This window comes from Narcine bancroftii, chromosome 5 (genome assembly GCF_036971445.1).
Source record: "Narcine bancroftii isolate sNarBan1 chromosome 5, sNarBan1.hap1, whole genome shotgun sequence".
NCBI lineage: Eukaryota > Metazoa > Chordata > Chondrichthyes > Torpediniformes > Narcinidae > Narcine > Narcine bancroftii.
In genome coordinates this window covers 217,527,163-217,545,661 of record NC_091473.1, presented here as the reverse complement: position 1 = coordinate 217,545,661, position 18,499 = coordinate 217,527,163, and the positions used below count along the sequence as shown (strand labels likewise).

Here is an 18,499-nt window from a genome sequence, read left to right as displayed (position 1 = left end):
TGTTTTTAATTTAGAAGCAAGATACAGTAAATAACTGATACTCTAAATCAAAAATCTTCAACAGGTCAGTCAGCATCTGAGGATAGGGGAAGCAAGGGCTTCTATTTTAAGGTGATAATCATTCATCTGACATTGATAGGATGCAAAACTAGGCTGAGAAGTGGCAGATGGAGTTCAACCCAGAGAAGTGGTTCATTTTGGCAGGTCAAATATGATGGCAGAATATAGTGTGAATGGTAAGTCTTTTGGCAGTATGGAGGATCAGAGGGATCTTAGGATCCGAGTCCATTAAGTACTCAAAGCAGCGGAGCAGATTGTATTGGCCTTCATTAATCGTGGAATTGAATTTAGGAGCCAAGAGGTAATGCTGCAGCTCCTGAACTGGTCAGATCCCACTTGGGGTACTGTGCTCAGTCTAGTCGCCTCACTACTGGAAAGGTGTGGAAGCCATAGAAAGAGATTTTGTCATTGCTACTGTTTTTCTCTTCAGGTGACAATAACCTGACTTGTCTCTGAAAGCTGATTCTCTGAATTCCATCCAAAATATCAGTAGAGTTTCTTCTTTCTTTGGCTTGGCTTCGCGGACGAAGATTTATGGAGGGGTAATGTCCACGTCAGCTGCAGGCTCGTTTGTGGCTGACAAGTCCGATGCTGGACAGGTAGACACGGTTGCAGCGGTTGCAAGGGAAAATTGGTTGGTTGGGGTTGGGTGTTGGGTTTTTCCTCCTTTGTCTTTTGTCACAGTAGAGTTTAACAGTGCAGGATATGACATGCAGTATGTTCCATTATAAATAACCTCAGATCTCCTGCAGTCAGCTCACAGTTGCATGTTGCAGCTTACAACAATTCACAAAGGACGCTTGCACTTGCAAAGACACGCTGCCCATAAATCTATTTTAGGTTTTGCTACAATGTATAACTCTGCGGTGACTGCTAGTGACATTGGTTAATTATATCAGTGTGTTGGGGTGTAATCTACATCCTGCAGTTGCTAACCCATGCAATGTGAACTCACTGATAGAATAGATCAGCATTTGAGGGGTAGTGTACTCTCACAGGCTGGCCAAAGTCTTTGAAACAGTGTAAACTTACATCTGCTTCCAACTTTCTTTGGGCACCATGAGCTCTCAAATGGTTCTTCAGCCAATCATATCCTCGTCTATATTTAGTTTAATTTAGACATACAGCATGGTAACAGGCCCTCCTGGCCCATGAGCACTGGTACTTCTCAAATAAACCCACGTGACCAATTAATCCACTAACCCCATAAATCTTTGGAATGTGGGAGGTCACTGCAGCATCTTGAGGGAACCCATGCTGACAAGGGGATACAAATACCTGAGAGAAAGCAGTACATTCCATCACCCCCCCACCCCCAACCCCAGCAATCAGCTCCACTAATTTCCATGCTATCCACCCATACACTGGGGCAATTTACAGTAGCAAATTCACCTAGTAACCCATGTGTTTAGGATGTGGGAGGACACCATTACCTATGTCATCCGGAGAAGAATGTGCAGCCTCCTGCACAGACAGATACACAAGGTTAGGATCGACACTGGGTAACTGGAGCTGTGAGGTGCACTGATAACTGCTACATCACTATGCCCCCAGGACTGACCTGCGCCCCAAATAATGCAACTTCACCAGCAGGACCAATCAAGATTCAGGGTTCCTTTATTGTCATGTGGATAAAATGCACATTTTTTTCCTTTGCCGGCCCTGTAAAGGCACACGGAGAGGCCCCAGTAGTCCAGCACCATGAGAAAATAAAACAAAAGAGAGACCCATTAGAGATGTCGATTGTCCGTGGATCCTGCCACCTTGTTGGTGGAGCTATCTCCTGCACCCTGTGACTTCCATAGCCAAATGGCCTCCTGCCCAGTCCAGTGGTGAATCTGAACTCCAGGTGTCCCAGTTGCCCTCTACGGCCTCTGGTTCTGATTCCCTGGTGCATTTAGAAAGCAGTCAGCGCCTGAGGTGCTTTGGGAGCCCTGCTCGCCATCGGCACCCTCATGGACCCCGGACCCGATACCTGGTACCCATGAGTCAGTCACCTGCATGAGGTCTTCTCCTGTAGATCCCTCCCCCATAGGACCTCACCCAGGCTTCTCATTCTTGGTGGGAGGGGGTGTGGGCTGGTGGAAGGGATGTTACCCCAGTCTGGTGCCCTGCACAGGTCCACCTCTTTCATGGAGCTTCAACCTTTGAGTTCTTGACTGCTGGGCATGGGCGTCTCCTACTAGGGCACCAGACTCTGTGGCCATTGAAGTAGGAAAAAAAACTGTCACTGGTCCCATTGTACAGGCAGTTTAAACCTGTACACATCCGTTGGGTGGGATGACCAGGTGAAAGGACCCCACAGAGAAGTGCGGGAAGTCACATCTCCACTCCCCACTCTTCCTTTGTCCACACCAATGGCAGCGCCGCATTAACGGCATCTTGAAAACCATACAAAATAGTAGAATTACAGATTGGCTCGATGGCTAGTCAATGACTGACTCACAGGAATGAGTACCTTTGCAGTAATCTAAACCTTCGGACAAGTTTGACTGTGGGGCAGTGTGTGTTCAGACTGGACCAACTGTGGAACGATGAAAACTGAACCTATTCTGTCAGACCTGGTATACTCATAAGACAGGAACAACACTCATAAGATAGGAATAACGGGGATCTGTTCTGGGATCCCTGCTCTTTGTGATTTTCAAAAATGACTTGGATGAAGAAGTGGAAGGGTGGGTCAGTAACTTTGCAGATAGCACAAAGGTTGGAGGGATTGTGGGGAGCGTAGAAGGTTGTTGAGGGTTACAACAGGACAGTGAAACATGAAAGCCTACAGATGCTGTGATTGTTATAAAAACACAGAAATAGCTGGAGGAAGTCAGAGTAGGAGATAACGATGTATAACTGACCTTTTTTGCCTAATCCCTTCTTCAGGTACCTTGAGGAAGGGTTCAGGCCCAAAACGTTGGTAATATTTCTTTATCTCTTACAGACGCTGCGAGATGGGCTGAGTTCCTCCAACATTTCTGTGTTCTTACAACGGGATATAGAAACAATGCAGAGTTGGGAGATGAAATTCAATCCGGGTACATGTGAAGTGATGCCCTTTGGAAAGTTGAACTTGAAGACAGAGTATGTGGTTAATGGCAGGTTTCTTAAAAGTGTAGAGGAACAGAAAGATTCATAGCTGCACGTTGATACGGTTGTGAAGAAGGCATATAGTGTGCTGGCCTTCATTAATAGAAGGATTTTGCCATAGGGTGATGCTGTATCTCTATAAAACTCTGGTTAGACCAGTTTGAAATATTACATTACAAGAATAATGTAAGTGCTTTGGAGAGGAGATTTACTAGGATGTTGCCTGGATTGAAGAACATGTCATGTGAAGCAAGGTTGGAAGAGATCAGGCTTTACTCTTTGGCGAGACAAAGGATGAGAGGTGGCTTAATAAAGACCGATAATATTATACGGACAATAGATAGGGGGGACAGCAATACCTTTTTCCCAGGGCAACAATAGCATATACCAGAGAACATCTCTTTGTCGAGTGGAGGAAAGTTCAAGAGGGACATCAATCCACACTATTGAGGTGGACAGAATCAAGGTGCTCAATGAAGCGATATCCCAGTCTGTGGTCTCAGTCTGGCCATGCATGAGACCAAGGACAGACATGTCAGCAAGGGAATGTAAAAAAAAGTGGTGGGGGCCTGGAATGCATTGCCAGGGGTGGTGGTGGAATCTGGTGCAATAAGAAGTCAAAAGACTCTTAGATAGGCACATGGATGTAAGAAGAGGTAGGGAAGGATTAGATTGTAATGGAGGAGGTTTGCATGGGTCAGCACAAACAGGCTGAAGGGCCTGTTCTGTGCTATGTTGTGCTTTGCTCTATGTTCTACCAGCCTGTCAACAGGATAAACACACGGCTCAAAATAATGATGGAATATAGAAGCCGGCCAGCGCTGTTTCAGAGTTTGAATGAAATCCTGTTCTTAGGAATTAAAAGAACGTGGGTCAATGTCACAATGGGTGAAGTAAAATATGAACACATTTTTCAGTATGTTATCCAGTTTATGTCATTGTTCACATTCCATTGTCATAAACTAGTAATCTAAGTATATTTAGTTACTTTGTTCCAGGTTTCATTCCTTCTGTTTTTATTTGTTCACCTATTGAACCTGACTTGAATATTTTTATTGTTTCTGTTTCCGTCATAGACTCATGGAGTGTACAGCCCTCTGCCCATCAAGTCCATGCTAACTTTCTTGTCCCTCTACATTACCTCAATTTGATTGCAATAGATCCATATCCTTTTTTGCCTTTCTTTTTCAACTATCTAAAAGCCTCTTGCATGTTATGATTGCATCTGCTTGCATAACTTCCTCTGCCACCGCATTCCTCATACCAGACCCTCTGTGTGATTAAAAACCTATCCCTGAGATTCATTTAGGACTCCTTCCTCTGACTTTAAATCTCTGCCATTTTGTTTCTAATACCCCTCCCATTGAAAGACGACGTCATTTATTTGGGCCACTTGCAAATTGGATGATCAGCATCTGCCCTGGCAGTGTCCCACCAGATGGCATCAATCATTAACTTTTCCAATTTCCGGTAACCTCCCTCTTTGGTTTACTCCACCCACCCTCTTGACCCCCTTGTCTCTCTGGCCCCTTTCCTTCTCTTTACCTTCCCCCACCCTTCCTCCCTCCAGCTTCCCACCCCCTTCACTTCCTTTCCCCCCTCATCAGAGAACATTTTCCTCAGCCCTCTGCCTCTTTCTCCTATCACCTCTTACTTTTTATTCCTCATTTCTTCACACCTCAATCCATCTATCACCTGCCAACTTGTGCTCTGTCCCCCTTCCCCCACCTTTTTACGTTTCTCGATTATATTCCAGTTGAAGGTGTTTTGACATAGAACGTCAACTATCTCTAACCTTCCATCGATGCTGCCTGACTTGCTGAGTTCTTCCATCACTTTGCATGTTGTTCCATGTTTCTAGCATCTGCAGTCTCTTTGGTGTACATCAATTTGATAGTGAGTGGTCCATACATACTCTCCTCTCCTTTCAACATTATTGATAATTTTCTAAGTATTGTATTTGGTGAAACAGACAACCCACCTTTCCAGACCTTCGCTATTGCAGTACGTGGCTTAAAGCCAATGAGGTCTGGTGAATGTGATTGCACCGCCTGTACAATATCACTCTCTTTGGATGAATACAAGTACTGATGCCTTGAAATGGAGGTGGGTATGACTGCCCCTGAAGTTATGTGTTGGGAGTTGTGGGTGTTGAGAGCAGAAGTAGCTAAATGAAGAAGTAAAGAACTAGAAGGCCATGAAAAGCTATTCCTGATACGATGGCAAACTGAAAAGGGAACCAAGCCCCAGCTTTTCTGCTTCACACTATTTTGCCCGAATGGCAGGGAGAGTTTGCTTTGAAAACTGAGCAACTTCTGCAGCTTCAGTGTTTCATGAGCTGTTTTAGCATTTTTCAGGAAATGCTGCATAAAGACATCAAAGAGCAGTTGCCAGTTGAGAGTTCTATATCGTCCACAATGCAGTGCAACAGTGCTGGGGGCAAGTGCGTACAGGAGAAATCTGGTTTAACACCTAGCTGAAAGGTGGGATGTCTAACAGTACACCTCTGTACTTAATTTATGTGCACAAGTCTTCAAGTTCATGTTTATTATCATTCGATTGTACAAGTACAACTGGACGAAACAGCATTCTTCAGTCCTCGGTGCAAAAGCATGCAATATATATGGATGTATCCCCGTAGTAAGAAGCTGTTTCTCAGCCTGGTCTGATACTTCCGACTCCGATACTTCTACATTTCTTTCCTGATGGGAGTAGCTGGAAGATGCTATGTATGGGGTGGTAGGGCCCTCTTCAGACACTGATCCCACTAGATCGTCAATGGTGGGGGGGAAAGAAGGAGACCCCAGACATCCTCCCTGCCGCACTTATGGTCCTGTGGATTGAGCGCCGATCCAATGCTCTACAGCAACCGTACCACACTGTGATGCATCTAGCCAGGACACTCTCGGTAGAGCTCCTGTAGAAAGTGGACAGGATGGTGTCCGGTAGCGTTGCCCACCTCAGTCTTCTCAGGAAGTGCAGTTGCTGTTGTGCCTTCCTGACAAGCGAGGAGATGTTGAGTGTCCAGGATTGTGGGGTTTTTAACCCACAACCATTAATTGTTACATTGAGTTAGAGCAGAGGCAATACTGACTGCAGCTACATTTGGAAGCATTTAATTTCTAATTGAAACATGAAGGTTGCAGACACTGTGATTGTAGTAAACACACTCAGCTGGTCTTTTCAGCATCGAGAGGAGACAAAGATATATTCCCAACGTTTCGGGTCTGAGCCCTTCTTCAAGGAAAGATCAGAAAAGGCAGATTCAGGATATATCAGAAAGACTCGGAATTCAAACAATGGGGGAGGAATCCAGACCAACAAAAGGTGTTAATTGGATGTGATAAGGGACTAGGTAGAATTTATCATGTCTGTGAGAAAGGAATCAGGAAAAGGAGAGACAACAGGGGAAGAAGGGGGTACCATTGAAGTTGATGTTGATGCTATCTGGTTGAAGGGTGCCCAGTAGGAAGATGAGGTGTTGTTCCTCCAATTTAAGGGTGGTCTCAGTCTTGCAGTACATGAGACCATGGACATTCATGTCGGCAAGTGAATAGGATGGAGAATTTAAATAGATGGCCACTGGGAGATGCATACTATTTAGGCGGACAGAATCAAGGTGCTCATTGAAGCGATATCCCAGTCTGTGGTCTCAGTCTGGCCATGCATGAGACCAGGGACCGACATGTCAGCAAGGGAATGGGATGGAGAATTGAAATGGGGGTGGGGGAATTCCCACTATTGTGGCAGACAGAACCAAGGTTGTCAACAAAGTGATCTCCCAGTCTGCGTCCAGTCTCTCCGGGGTAGAGGAGACCACAGTGGGAGCACCGGATGGAGTAGATGACCCCTGCAGATTCACAAGTGAATTGTTGCTTCACTTGGAAGGTCTGTTTGGGGCCTTGAATTATGCTGAGAGAGAAGGTGTGGGCATAAGTGGGGCATCTCCTGGAGTCACAAGGGTAGGACCCAAAGGGACGATTGGTGGCGAGGGGGGAGTGGACAAGGGAGTCACGGAGGAAGCAGTCCCTGCAGAAGGTGGAGAGGGGCATATGTGTCTCATGGTGGATCACTTGTAGGCTGCGGAAATGGTGGAGGAGGATGTGTTGAATATGGAGGCTGGTGGGTGGTAGGTAAGGACAAGGGGAATCCTGTCCTTGTGTGTGGGGGTGGAGGGGGCGAGGGTAGATGGAGGGGTGCCAGGCTGATGCCAGACCACCTACTGAACATCTGGAGGAGCTGCAGGATTTGTTTTGATTCCCTAAATATGCTCAAAGCAGTGAGGGGAGGGGATGAGTGTTGAAGGATTTCAGTGATAATTAACCTGGAAAGGAAGGGGGTCTAAAACAAGTAGGACACAGATTTGTCTGGATTGCATTTGTTGGGAGATTCTCAAACTAAGGATCCACCAACCTCTGAATGACTCCACAGTAAAACAAGGTGTCAGTCGTTGCTAAGGGCATAGTTTCCTTGTCCTGTGGTGCATATGTGACCCTCTCCAGAGACTACACAGAACCTGGACTGGCCCTTCTGTGAAACGCTGGGTGAGTCCTGCACTCAGGTGTCATCCTTCCGAGAAATGCACTCCAGGAGAAGTGAAACATTATGCAGAAAGGAAAATAACTCATCATTCATTGATTTCACTTCCTCTGTGTGGGACTGTATTGTGCAAATTTATTTTATTTGGAGAGACTGTGCATACCTTCTAGTGATTGTATAGTAGTTGGGCTGCAAAGTTCAGCTCTGGTGCGCATTGTTTATTGAGAGTTTGGTGCAGAACTGGGTCTGAAATTGGTGGCATATTTTTTTGAATTTAAAGCAGTGGTTCTCAACCTTTTTCCTTCCACTCACATTGCACATTAAGTAATCCCTATGCCTTAGGTGCTCTGTGATTAGTAAGGGATTGCTTAAGATGTATGTGAGTGGGGAGGGAAGGTTGAGAATCACTGCTCCAGACCCAATTGTTACTAAAATATTTTACTTGAGAAAAATTGCCATTGGCCCATTTCCTTCGGAGTTATGAAACTGTGCACATGACGAGTCAATGAGGAACGATTAAAACAGTAGTTTTCCAACTTTTTCTTTCCAGCCATAAACCACCTTAAGTAATCTCTTACTAATCACGGAGCACCTAAGGCATAGGGAATTCTTAAAGTGGTATAAGAATGGAAAGAAAAAGGATGAGAACCACTGATTTAAAGTGTGGTGTCCAGAAGAATTTGCTCCTGACCTCAAGCTTCTGCAGAATCCAGTTGCGACCAGATGTCAGGAGATGATACAAATACAGGGAAGGGGAATACATTGGAGAATGGGCAGGCAGAGCAGAGGATGAGAGGGGAGGGCTGCAGTGGGATGTGATAACTGCTCAAAGAATGAGGCTCCCGGAATCCTAGGATGGAAGAGTGTGTGACAGCATGGACACTCTTGTTGCTATCTCCCATCAACAGCAGCATCTACTGCAAGCTGGGTAAATGTGCGCTGAGTTCATGGTTTCAAGATCACTGTGGATATGAACACTTGTGTTGATAATATTCCAATATGATTCCACTAATCCCATGGTTTCCCACCCACTATCGTGTAAGGCGATCACCAGTCAGTATGTTGGGTAGAGAAGGTGGGAGGTCATGTTGCAATTGTATAAGGTGGTGGTGAGACCCATTTAGAGCTTCGGTCACCTTGCTGTAGGAAGGATGTTGTCAAGCTGGAAAAGGTGCAGAGAAGATTTACAAGAATGTTGTCAGGTCTCAGGGGTCTGGGCTAGAGGGAGAGGTTGAGCAGACTAGGCTTTATTGATTGAAGTTCAACAGGATGAGGAGTGATCTCATAGAGGTGGTCAAAATCAAGAGAATAATAGATTGGGTGAATGCTCAGAATCTATTGCCCAAAGTAGGGGAATCAGCAACAAGAGGGCATGGATATAGGGAGAGGGGAGAGAGATTTAACAGGAACCTTAGGGGTATATTTTTTTCACAGAGAGTGGTGAGGGAATGGTATGGACTATTGGAAGAGATGGTTGAGGCAGGTGCAATTGCAATATTTAATTAAAAATATTAAATGGATGAATTGATAGGATGGGTTTAGAGGGGTATGGGACAAATGAAGGCAGATGGGACTAGTGTGGGTGGGACATTTTGGTCAGGGTGGGCAAATTGGACCTAGGGCCTGTTTCCACACTGTGATTCTACGATACTCTGAAACTGCTCTATTCTTGTTTCAATCTCTCTACCCAGAGAGCACAAGCAGAGTGAGTATTATTGCAGATTATGACGCTGTAAGGTGCCTGGATTTTGTGTAGAACCACATTGTTTGTATGTTTGATGCCGAACTCCTGATATAGATGCTCTATTATTGCAGGAGGTTATGATCAGGGCAAGTCAAATCAAGTTTATTGTCATCTGATTGCACAAGTACAACCTGACAAAACAGTGTTCTCCGGTCCTCAGTGCAAAACACGCAGACACACAACCAGACATAACACACATATGCAGAACAAGTATTCATTTGTACAAATAAATATCGTTTCATGAATATGAGAACCTTGGATGGTTTAGTGTGAGCAGTTGGTTTGGTCGTTGAGCATTCTTGCCTGTGGAAAGAAGCTGTTCCTTAGCTCTGATAGTCGCATATCTCTTTCCCAATGGGATCAGCTGAAAGATTCTGTAAGCAAGGTGGAAGGGGTCCTCAATGATTTTGCGCACCCTCTTCGGATAATGATCCCTCACATCAAAGGATCATCTGGAATGTCATTGCCATAAATTAATTAGTTGAGTGGTTTCACACCAACAACCTTGAGTTCAACATTAGCAAAACCAAGGAGATGATTGTGGTCTTCAGGAGGAAGTTGAGAGAACACGACCCAGTCCTGAGGGATCAGCAGGGGAGAGGATCAAGAATTTAAAATTCCTGGTGTCAACATCTCTGACAATCTATCCTGTAGCTTCCATGTCGATGTAATCATGAAGAAGGGTCACCAGAGGCTATACTTTGGGATGTGTTTGAGAAGATTTGGTATGTGTCCGAAGACTTTCAAACACCTCTGCGGGTGTACCATGGAGACCATTCTGGCTGGTTGCATCACTGTCTGGTACAGAGGTACCAATGCTCAGGACAGGAAACAAAACTCCAGAGGATTTTTAACTTGGCCTTCAACATCACTGGCACCAGACCACTCCAAAGACATCTACAAGAGGCGTTGTCTTAAGAAAGCAGCCTCTATCCTCAATGACATCCCCCCAGGTCATGCCTACTTCATTCTGCTACCATCAGGGAAGATGATGGTATGCTCATCCTGAGGATGAGCATAGCGGCACAAGGACAGCTTTTTCCCCGCTGCCTTCAGATTCCTGAATAAATAGTGAACCACAGCCACTGCCTTACCTTGACTTTTTCTTGTAAGGTCGTTTATATAAATGTTTGCTCTGTGATGTTGCTGCAAAACAATGAAATCCATGACATGTTCATGACAATAAATTCTGATTCTGATCACTGAACCCCTCACTGTAAATATCCTGGGGGTTGCCATTGACCAGAAACTGAACTGGATACAACAGCAGGGTTGGAAGCTCTGAATCCTGCCACGAGTAACTTGCCTCCTAATTCCCCAAACTCTGCCCACCACATCCTAGCTGCAGATTTGGCCTGACCTTCTGAGTATTTCCAGCACTTTTTGCATTTGTTAAAGGCTTGGTGGCTACCCTCCTGGAGGGTCGCTGACCTGCAGTTCAGTGGGTGGCAGGAGCTGTTGCAGAGGGCTTGAGGCTGAGAGTCCACTGCTTTGTCACACGGTTTGGCAGAGGATAGACAATAGCAAGGGCATATGTGAATGCCAGTAGAGGGATCTGGCCAGAATGAGACCAGAGGTTCATGAGGCATGGAGCCGTGGCAATTTTCAATTGTTGTAATCTGTTGAAAGAAGATTGATGAGCTGTGTGGTATTGAACTGATTGCATTGCTTATTGTCTCATGTACCAATATACAGTGATTTGTTTTGTTTTGTGTCCTATCCAGGCATGTCACCCCATACCTAATTGGGTGCAACAATAAAATAAAAGTGCAGGATACAGTTTTATTTGTACTGTACAATATTATACATTATTACACCTCATTGTCTCTACTTCGTAAGGAATTTGCGGAGATTCGGTATGACACATGAAATCCTGGCAGATTCTACAGATGTGTGGTGGCAAGTGTGCTGACGGGCTGCATGGAGACACCAATACCTCTGAGCATAAAGCCCTGCAAAAGGTAGTGAACACAGCCCAGGACATTACAGGCAAAACCCTCCCCACCATTGAGAACATCCACGGGGAACACTTGTCATGGTTGCGTACTTACCTTTGTCAGGAGGAGGAGAGTGAGTTTCAGGAGTGTGGTAGAATGAGAAGGTCAGCTGGGTGGTGTTATGGGAGTTTAAGAATGCAATGTTGTGTCTAGAAAGTCGACTTCGTGGTGCGCTGAAAGAAATGAGCGAGTGTATTCTTCATTTGTTTGTAAGCTGTGGTAAATCAGTGTCGTCACACACTGCCGTCAGAGAGCAGCAGCCATCCTCAAGGATCCACACCACCCAGCACACGCTCTGTTCTCATTGTGACCATCAGGAAAGAGGTGTCAGTGCCACAAGACTCACACCACCAGGTTCAGGAACAGCATCTCCCCCTCCACCATCAGACTCCTCAACAACAAACTCAATCAGTGGCTCATTTAAGTTTTGCACTTCATTGATTTTTTTCCCCTCTCTGTATTGAACAGTCAGTTTGTTTACATTTCTTTATTTATTTGCAATATACGTTGAATACAGTATTTTTTGCACTACTGGTAATTCTGCCTCGCCCACAGGATTGTATGTGATGTCATGAATGTACTCTGGCAATAAATGTAAATTCTGAAATTATTCAAAGTGTAGAATATAGACAAACTTTAAGTTAAACAGTACTGGGGGGGGGGGTGGTATCATCTTTTATCAAAAAGAGAGCCATCAAGAGCCTGATGAGAGCAAGAAGGAGGCTGTCCTTGAACCTGGAGGTCCATGTTTTCAAGCTCATGCAAGTATCATCTGCCTAACAGAAGCAGAGGGAGAGTGTGTGACCAGGAAAGGATTGCCTCTTTAATATATTGATCTTGAAACTCAGCTTCTTCTGCAGCAGCTAGATGTTACGTGGCATCCATCTGTGCCACAATAGAAGAAGCGATGTCGGCTAAGTGTGTCAATCTTCTAAGAAAAAATTCCCACAACCTTCCTGTTCATAAGGATGTGATCCAGTCAGAAGATAAAGTCTTGTGGATGCTTGGCCCCAAAATCCTCTTTGCCCTATTGGGAGGATAGCTAATACAGTCATGCTTGACCTGTTGTCCATCGTTGCACTCCCATCTACCAGAGCCTTGCCCACTCAGTTAACTTATCTATATCTCTCTGCAGACTCTCCACATTCTCAACATAATTGTCTTTTCCACTCGACTTAGTGTCATCAGCAAATTTAAATACACGACACTCAGTTCTCTCTTCCAAACTGTGAACAGTTGTGGATCTAGCACCGATCCCCATGCCATTCCCCTCACCACTAATCGCCAACCAGGGAAACATCCATTTATCCCAGATCTCTGCCTTCTATTGCTTAAATAATCCTTTATCCATGCTAATACCCCCAATTCCATGCATCCTTTTCTTATCCAAGTATATAACACCCACCTGTTCCCTTTTAGCCACTACACTCTTTATAATCTCAAAGAGCTCCAGAAAGTTTTTAAATGTGAGCTGCCCTCCATGAATCAATGCTGCATCAGTCTGATGGAATGATTTCCACTCACTAACAATGTTTTGCCCCACTAATCCACTGAACAGGAGTGTCAGTGACAAGACAACATGGAGTTGCCATGCTTTTATCATTGGGTATCAGTCCAATCCATGTGCTAATTTTAGGGGGATACCTCATTTAAACCCCAACAGGTCTGTCCTTCTATTGTTGAATGTTACGGAGATCACGAGTTGAATACTGATGACTTTTCTTGTATTGTCAGGTGTGCCCTGCCTTCCAATGTACCTCACCTTGTATGCCGAGTGCCATCATCACCAGCGGCTGTACACCCACTTGGACCTTCGGAACCTGGAACAAGCCATGTTGGCAACCTACGTGGGCACCATTGGTGAACTCAGTCAGTAACTTGCAACCCTCTCTCCTTTTGGGTCAAACCATGTGAGGGTTGGGGGACGCTTTAAACATGATTATCTTATAGAACAGCCAGATCAGAAGACCTCAACCAGAATTGTTGTCTCCATTTTAATGTGAGGCATAGTGACATGAAAAAGTTACCAACTATCGCTTAGTGTCAATATTCAACACGTAATGGACACAAAATGCACAAAAATCTTTCCTTTCTTTGTCTTGAGTTGCCCCTTCAAAGGTTCCTTTTATTGTCACGTAAAAAAACCCCGACTTTTGGTAAAGTTAAGGTAAGGTAAACAAAGAGTCGCCATGAGCATTGCACTGCTCTACTATCAATAGGAGAAAGAGAAGCAAGAGAAAGACCCTTCAGAGATGCTGAGTGCCCACGGATTGGCTTCCGGCGCTCCTGCAGCCTCTACAGCCGCACAGAATACAGTTCAAACCTTCGGCATCCCGAGCTCCAGGTCCAAACCTCTGAAACAATCAGGAAGCATTCAGCATCTGAGGCCCTTTGGGAGCCCTTCTTGCCCTCAGCACCCTCTTGAATCCCAGTTCTGATACCTTGTTCCCATGAGATAGCAGACTGCAGCCGGTGTGGGTTGACTGCAAGTCACCAGCAGCCCATAGACACACTTAATCCTATCAAGACAGGAAAGAGGGTGCCTTTGGAGGTGCCTATCTAACTGTATCTTAAATATATTTCATGAAGCAGTCGCTATTGCTTTCTTGAGCTGAGAATTGTACAGATTCAGTACTCTCTGAGGGAAGCAGTTCCTCCTTATTGCTTTCCTAAATCCACTGCCCTGAATCTTGAGGTTACGTCCTATCATTCTAGTCTCACTGGAGAGGCCATGGATCCCGCATCCTCCTCCAATATCGTGCATCCTGCACTTCTGTAGCCGCCTTGCCTGTTGTTCAGTGGTGGCCCCGAGTTCGAGGTCCCTGCGTCCAAACAGTACCTCCTCGAACCCTAATTCTGACTCCACGTAACATTAGGAAGCCGAGACCCTGCCCATCATCCCACCTTCATGGATCCTGGACCCCAGTTTCCTGTTTCCTGGAAGCCAGTCGCCCTGAGGCCTTCGGCTGCTGAACCTGAGCTGGAACCTGCCATGACTGCCACATTTAGCTGCTTGTGCTCCTTGCAGCAACCAGGAAGGACAGAGTTCCTACAGTTGACTTGTTTACTCCTTCTCTGCAGAGTTCTCTTCAGATGGATATTGCCAATTATGTTGCTACAAGCACAAAATGCTACTTTGGCTTCAGTTAAAGGGTTCCCACTCTCCCTGGCTTCTGCCATAGAATCTGATGCGTTTCTGCCCCATCTCCAACTTCCAAAAGTCACAGATTGCCTCCACCCTTCACTTTTACTGTTTAGATTTACAACCACCCTCCACCTCCTCAACCACTCATCATTGACCACTCCAAAACACTCCATAATGGAATAAAATGAGAGAGAAAGACTCCATGCCTCTATCATTGAGAATCAAAAACAGGAGGCCTTTTAGCAGATCAATCTGATAGGTGTATAGGCCAAATAGTTTTGAGGATGAACAAGGAGATCTGCAGATGCTCGGGTCAAGTAGAATATACAAGTGTGCTGGAGTACCTCAGCAGGTCACCCAGCATCCGCAGGAAATAAAAGGTAACCAACTTTTTGTGCCTGGACCCTTCATCAGGTATAAGAACAGACAGAATTCTGAGGAGGAGAGTCAAAATACAGAAACGCTGGAGGAACTCAGTAGGTCTCGTAGCATCCATTGGAGGTAAAGATATATTAGCGATGTTTTGGGCCTTTCTTTAATATGTGAGAAAAAGCAGGCATTGCTTGAAGAAAAGAAATGGTAGGGAGAGGAGTACAGACCAACAGACAAAAGGTGATAACTGGATATGGAGAAGAGGCCAGGAGAGGGGGATGTCATGTGATGCCGTGGGAAACATCACGCAACTTATCAACTCCCGTGGGATTTATTAAAAAGGGTTCATATTAAGAAAAGTTAATTTAATAAAAACTGCTTTAAAGTTATTTTAAACTGATCAAGAGAAGAAAAAGAAATGTCGTTAAAATAAACTACAAAAGCAACACCCAGAAAGAAATCGGAAGAAAAGAATAAGAATGGGATACATCCTAAAGATAGAGACTATTCTTTTAATTTTAATCGATTTGATACATATTCTAGAATTGATTTTTAAAAATCTCGGTTCAAAATCAATCAAGAGTTTTGAATATTGAGTATAAAACAAAAATATTATTTGATCACTCACCATTGTTGATTTAGCTGGAATTTGCTGAAAATTGACATTCAGTTTATAGATGGAGATTAAATTCTTTATTATTGAAAAAGGAAGATTTTTGTTCTTTTATAAGAGAACGTATAGAACTGTTTTGTGGTACAAATTTACATTCAACAGAAGATAAGTTTATGTTATACTTCAAAATTAAAAAAGAAATATATGACATATATAAATAAATTAGAAAAAGAAATATCAGTGTTAGAAAAAGAAATTCAAAAATTACCTTCAGAGAATAAATATAGAAAATGATAATACGGTCTAAACAGAAATATTATGAATTAGAAGAACAATCTCATGAAGTTTTAGCTTGGCAATTAAAAGCAGAACAGACTTCTAGAACAATCAATGGAATACAACAGAATAATAATGAAGTGACATTTAAACCACAAGAAATAAATGAAACTTTTCAGGAATTTTATGAAAAATTATATTCATCTGAATCCTTACATGATGATGTAATTATAAATGATTATTTGTCACAAATGATATTACCAACATTAACTGAGACAGGTAAAAATTATTTAAGTATTTTTTTTAACTGAAGAAGTCTATAATGCACTTAATTGTTTACAAAATAATAAATCACCAGGGGAGGATGGATTTCCAGTTGAATTTTATAAATAATTTAAAGATTTGATGATTTTATCTATGAAGGAAACAGAACAAGCTTTTAAATCTCATAATCTTCCAGAATCTTTTTAAACAGGGATAATTAAGGGTATTCCTAAAAACAATAGAGATCCATTAAAACCAGCTTCATACAGACCTATATTGTTAATTAAATGTTGATTATAAAATTATAGCAGAATTATTAGCAAATAGAATTAATGACTATCGTTCTGAATTGATATATATGGATCAAACAGGTTTTGTTAAAAATAGACAAACTGGAAAATATAGTAAGGATATTAAGTATAATTAATTTAGCACAAAAGAAAAGGACTTAAGTATAGCAGTGGCTTTAGATGCAGAAAAATATTTTGATAGTTTAGAATGGGATTTTTTATTTAAAGATTTGAGTAAATTTGGTTTTGAATTGAATTTTATAAATTGGATTAAAGCTTTATATAAAAATTCTATGGCTAAAGTAATAACTAATAGACAAGTATCTCGATCATTTAATTTAACTAGAATGAGTAGACAGGGATACCCTGCATCACTAGCTTTGTTTGCTTTGGCTATAGAACTCCTTGCACAAAGGATTCTCTCTGATCAACAGTTGAAAGTATAAATTGGATTGAACATAAGATTAGTTTATTTGCAAATGATGTGTTAGTGTATTTAACTCAACCACAATTAGCATTACCTAGACTTTATAAGTTGATAGAATATGGAAGAGTTTCAGAATATAAAATAAATTGGGACAAAAGTGAGGTAATGGAATTGGTACAGGGAGTTTATTCACAATGTATAAAAGATATTTAATTTAAATGGACAGATAAGATTAAATATTTAGGTGATTGTACTGATAATAATTTTAAACATTTATACAAATTAAGTTATATTCCATTATTTAAGAAAATAGATGAATATTTAAAGAGTGGGTAAATTTACCTATTACTTTAATCGGAAGAGTTAATTGTATTAAGATGAATATTTTTCAGAGAATTCAATACTTATTCCAGACTACCTACTTTCATACCTCAAAAATATTTTCAGGATTTAAATAAACAAGTTAGGAAATATCTTTGGAAAGGGGAAATGGCAAGAAAATCTTCAGAAAATTAACATGGAAATATAAATTAGGAGGATTACAACTTCCTAATTTTAGGAATTATTATAAACCATCATGGGTTGAAATTGAATTAAATAAGATTGGAGAAACTGTACCTGAAGAATTTATTTATAAATGGGAACTGTGGTTGATGACAATTGATAGAGATGCTCCAATATTGAAACATTTGGTTAATATTTGGAATAAAATTAAATTAGAAATTGTTGGAAATCTTTTGTCATTAAAAACACCATTGATTAATCCTCTTAATTTTTTCAAAAGATAATTTTTTTGAATATTTTGAATAATAATGGAATTTCTAAATTAGGAGATTGTTCGGATCTGATATGATTTTAAAAGATCCTACAGATTTAGCACAGTTAATTGGTGATGAAATGGTTAAAAAATATTTCAATAGCATATATGATGTTACAAGAAAAAGCACCTAAATTAGGTTTGTTTAAGTCAAAGGAAAGATGGGAACAAGATCTGAGAATATCAATAGATCAGAAGGTTTGGCAAGATTTATGCAAAGAAGTTATGTCCAATACAATTAATGTAAGATATAGACAAATTCATTATAATTTTTTACATCAATTATATATTACACCTCAGAAACTGAATAAATGGAAATGTAATACATCAGATCAATGTTTTGGATGTGGAAAGGATGTTGGAACTTTTGTGCATTCTACATGGTCCTGTTCAAAGGTTAAACCTTCTTGGATTTCTATTAGAAAGTTCTTAAAATGAATTACGGGTGTTGTTTTTTTTTTGTTAAATCCTGAATTATCGTTCATGGGAAATTTTGAGAATATAACTCCTAAATTATCTTTATCAGATTTTCAATTGAATTTTGTCAAATTAGCTTTGCTGTTACCTTGAAATCAGACATTTCAATAACTCTAGGAAGATGGCAAACAGAGATTCAAAGTTGTATCCCTTTAGAAAAAATTACATATAATTTTGAGGGGAAAATATTCTGTAGTTTTACAAGTTTGGAGCCCGTATGCTCAAATAATGGGACTAAAATTATAAATAGTTTATTTGAGTCCTCCAACTGGTGAAATGAGTAAGGGTATTATTAGAAATTTTTTTTTAGATCCTAGAGCATCCATCGAAGCAATCAAAATCAATATATAGCTATATTATGTATTTTACATTTATATTTTAGTTTAATCGGGTTTTT

At 41.9% G+C, this 18,499-nt stretch overlaps 1 protein-coding gene across 3 annotated transcripts in view; it reads left to right on the top strand.

The window, feature by feature from the left end:
• LOC138764856 (ankyrin repeat and BTB/POZ domain-containing protein 3-B-like) overlaps positions 1–18,499 on the top strand; it is a 70,136-nt gene that overhangs the window by 18,466 nt on the left and 33,171 nt on the right. For all 3 annotated transcript variants that reach the window (XM_069941221.1, XM_069941220.1, XM_069941219.1), the window contains exon 2: positions 13,156–13,290. In XM_069941221.1, the coding sequence (XP_069797322.1) occupies positions 13,156–13,290 (135 nt within the window). The remainder of the gene's footprint in view (positions 1–13,155; positions 13,291–18,499) is intronic.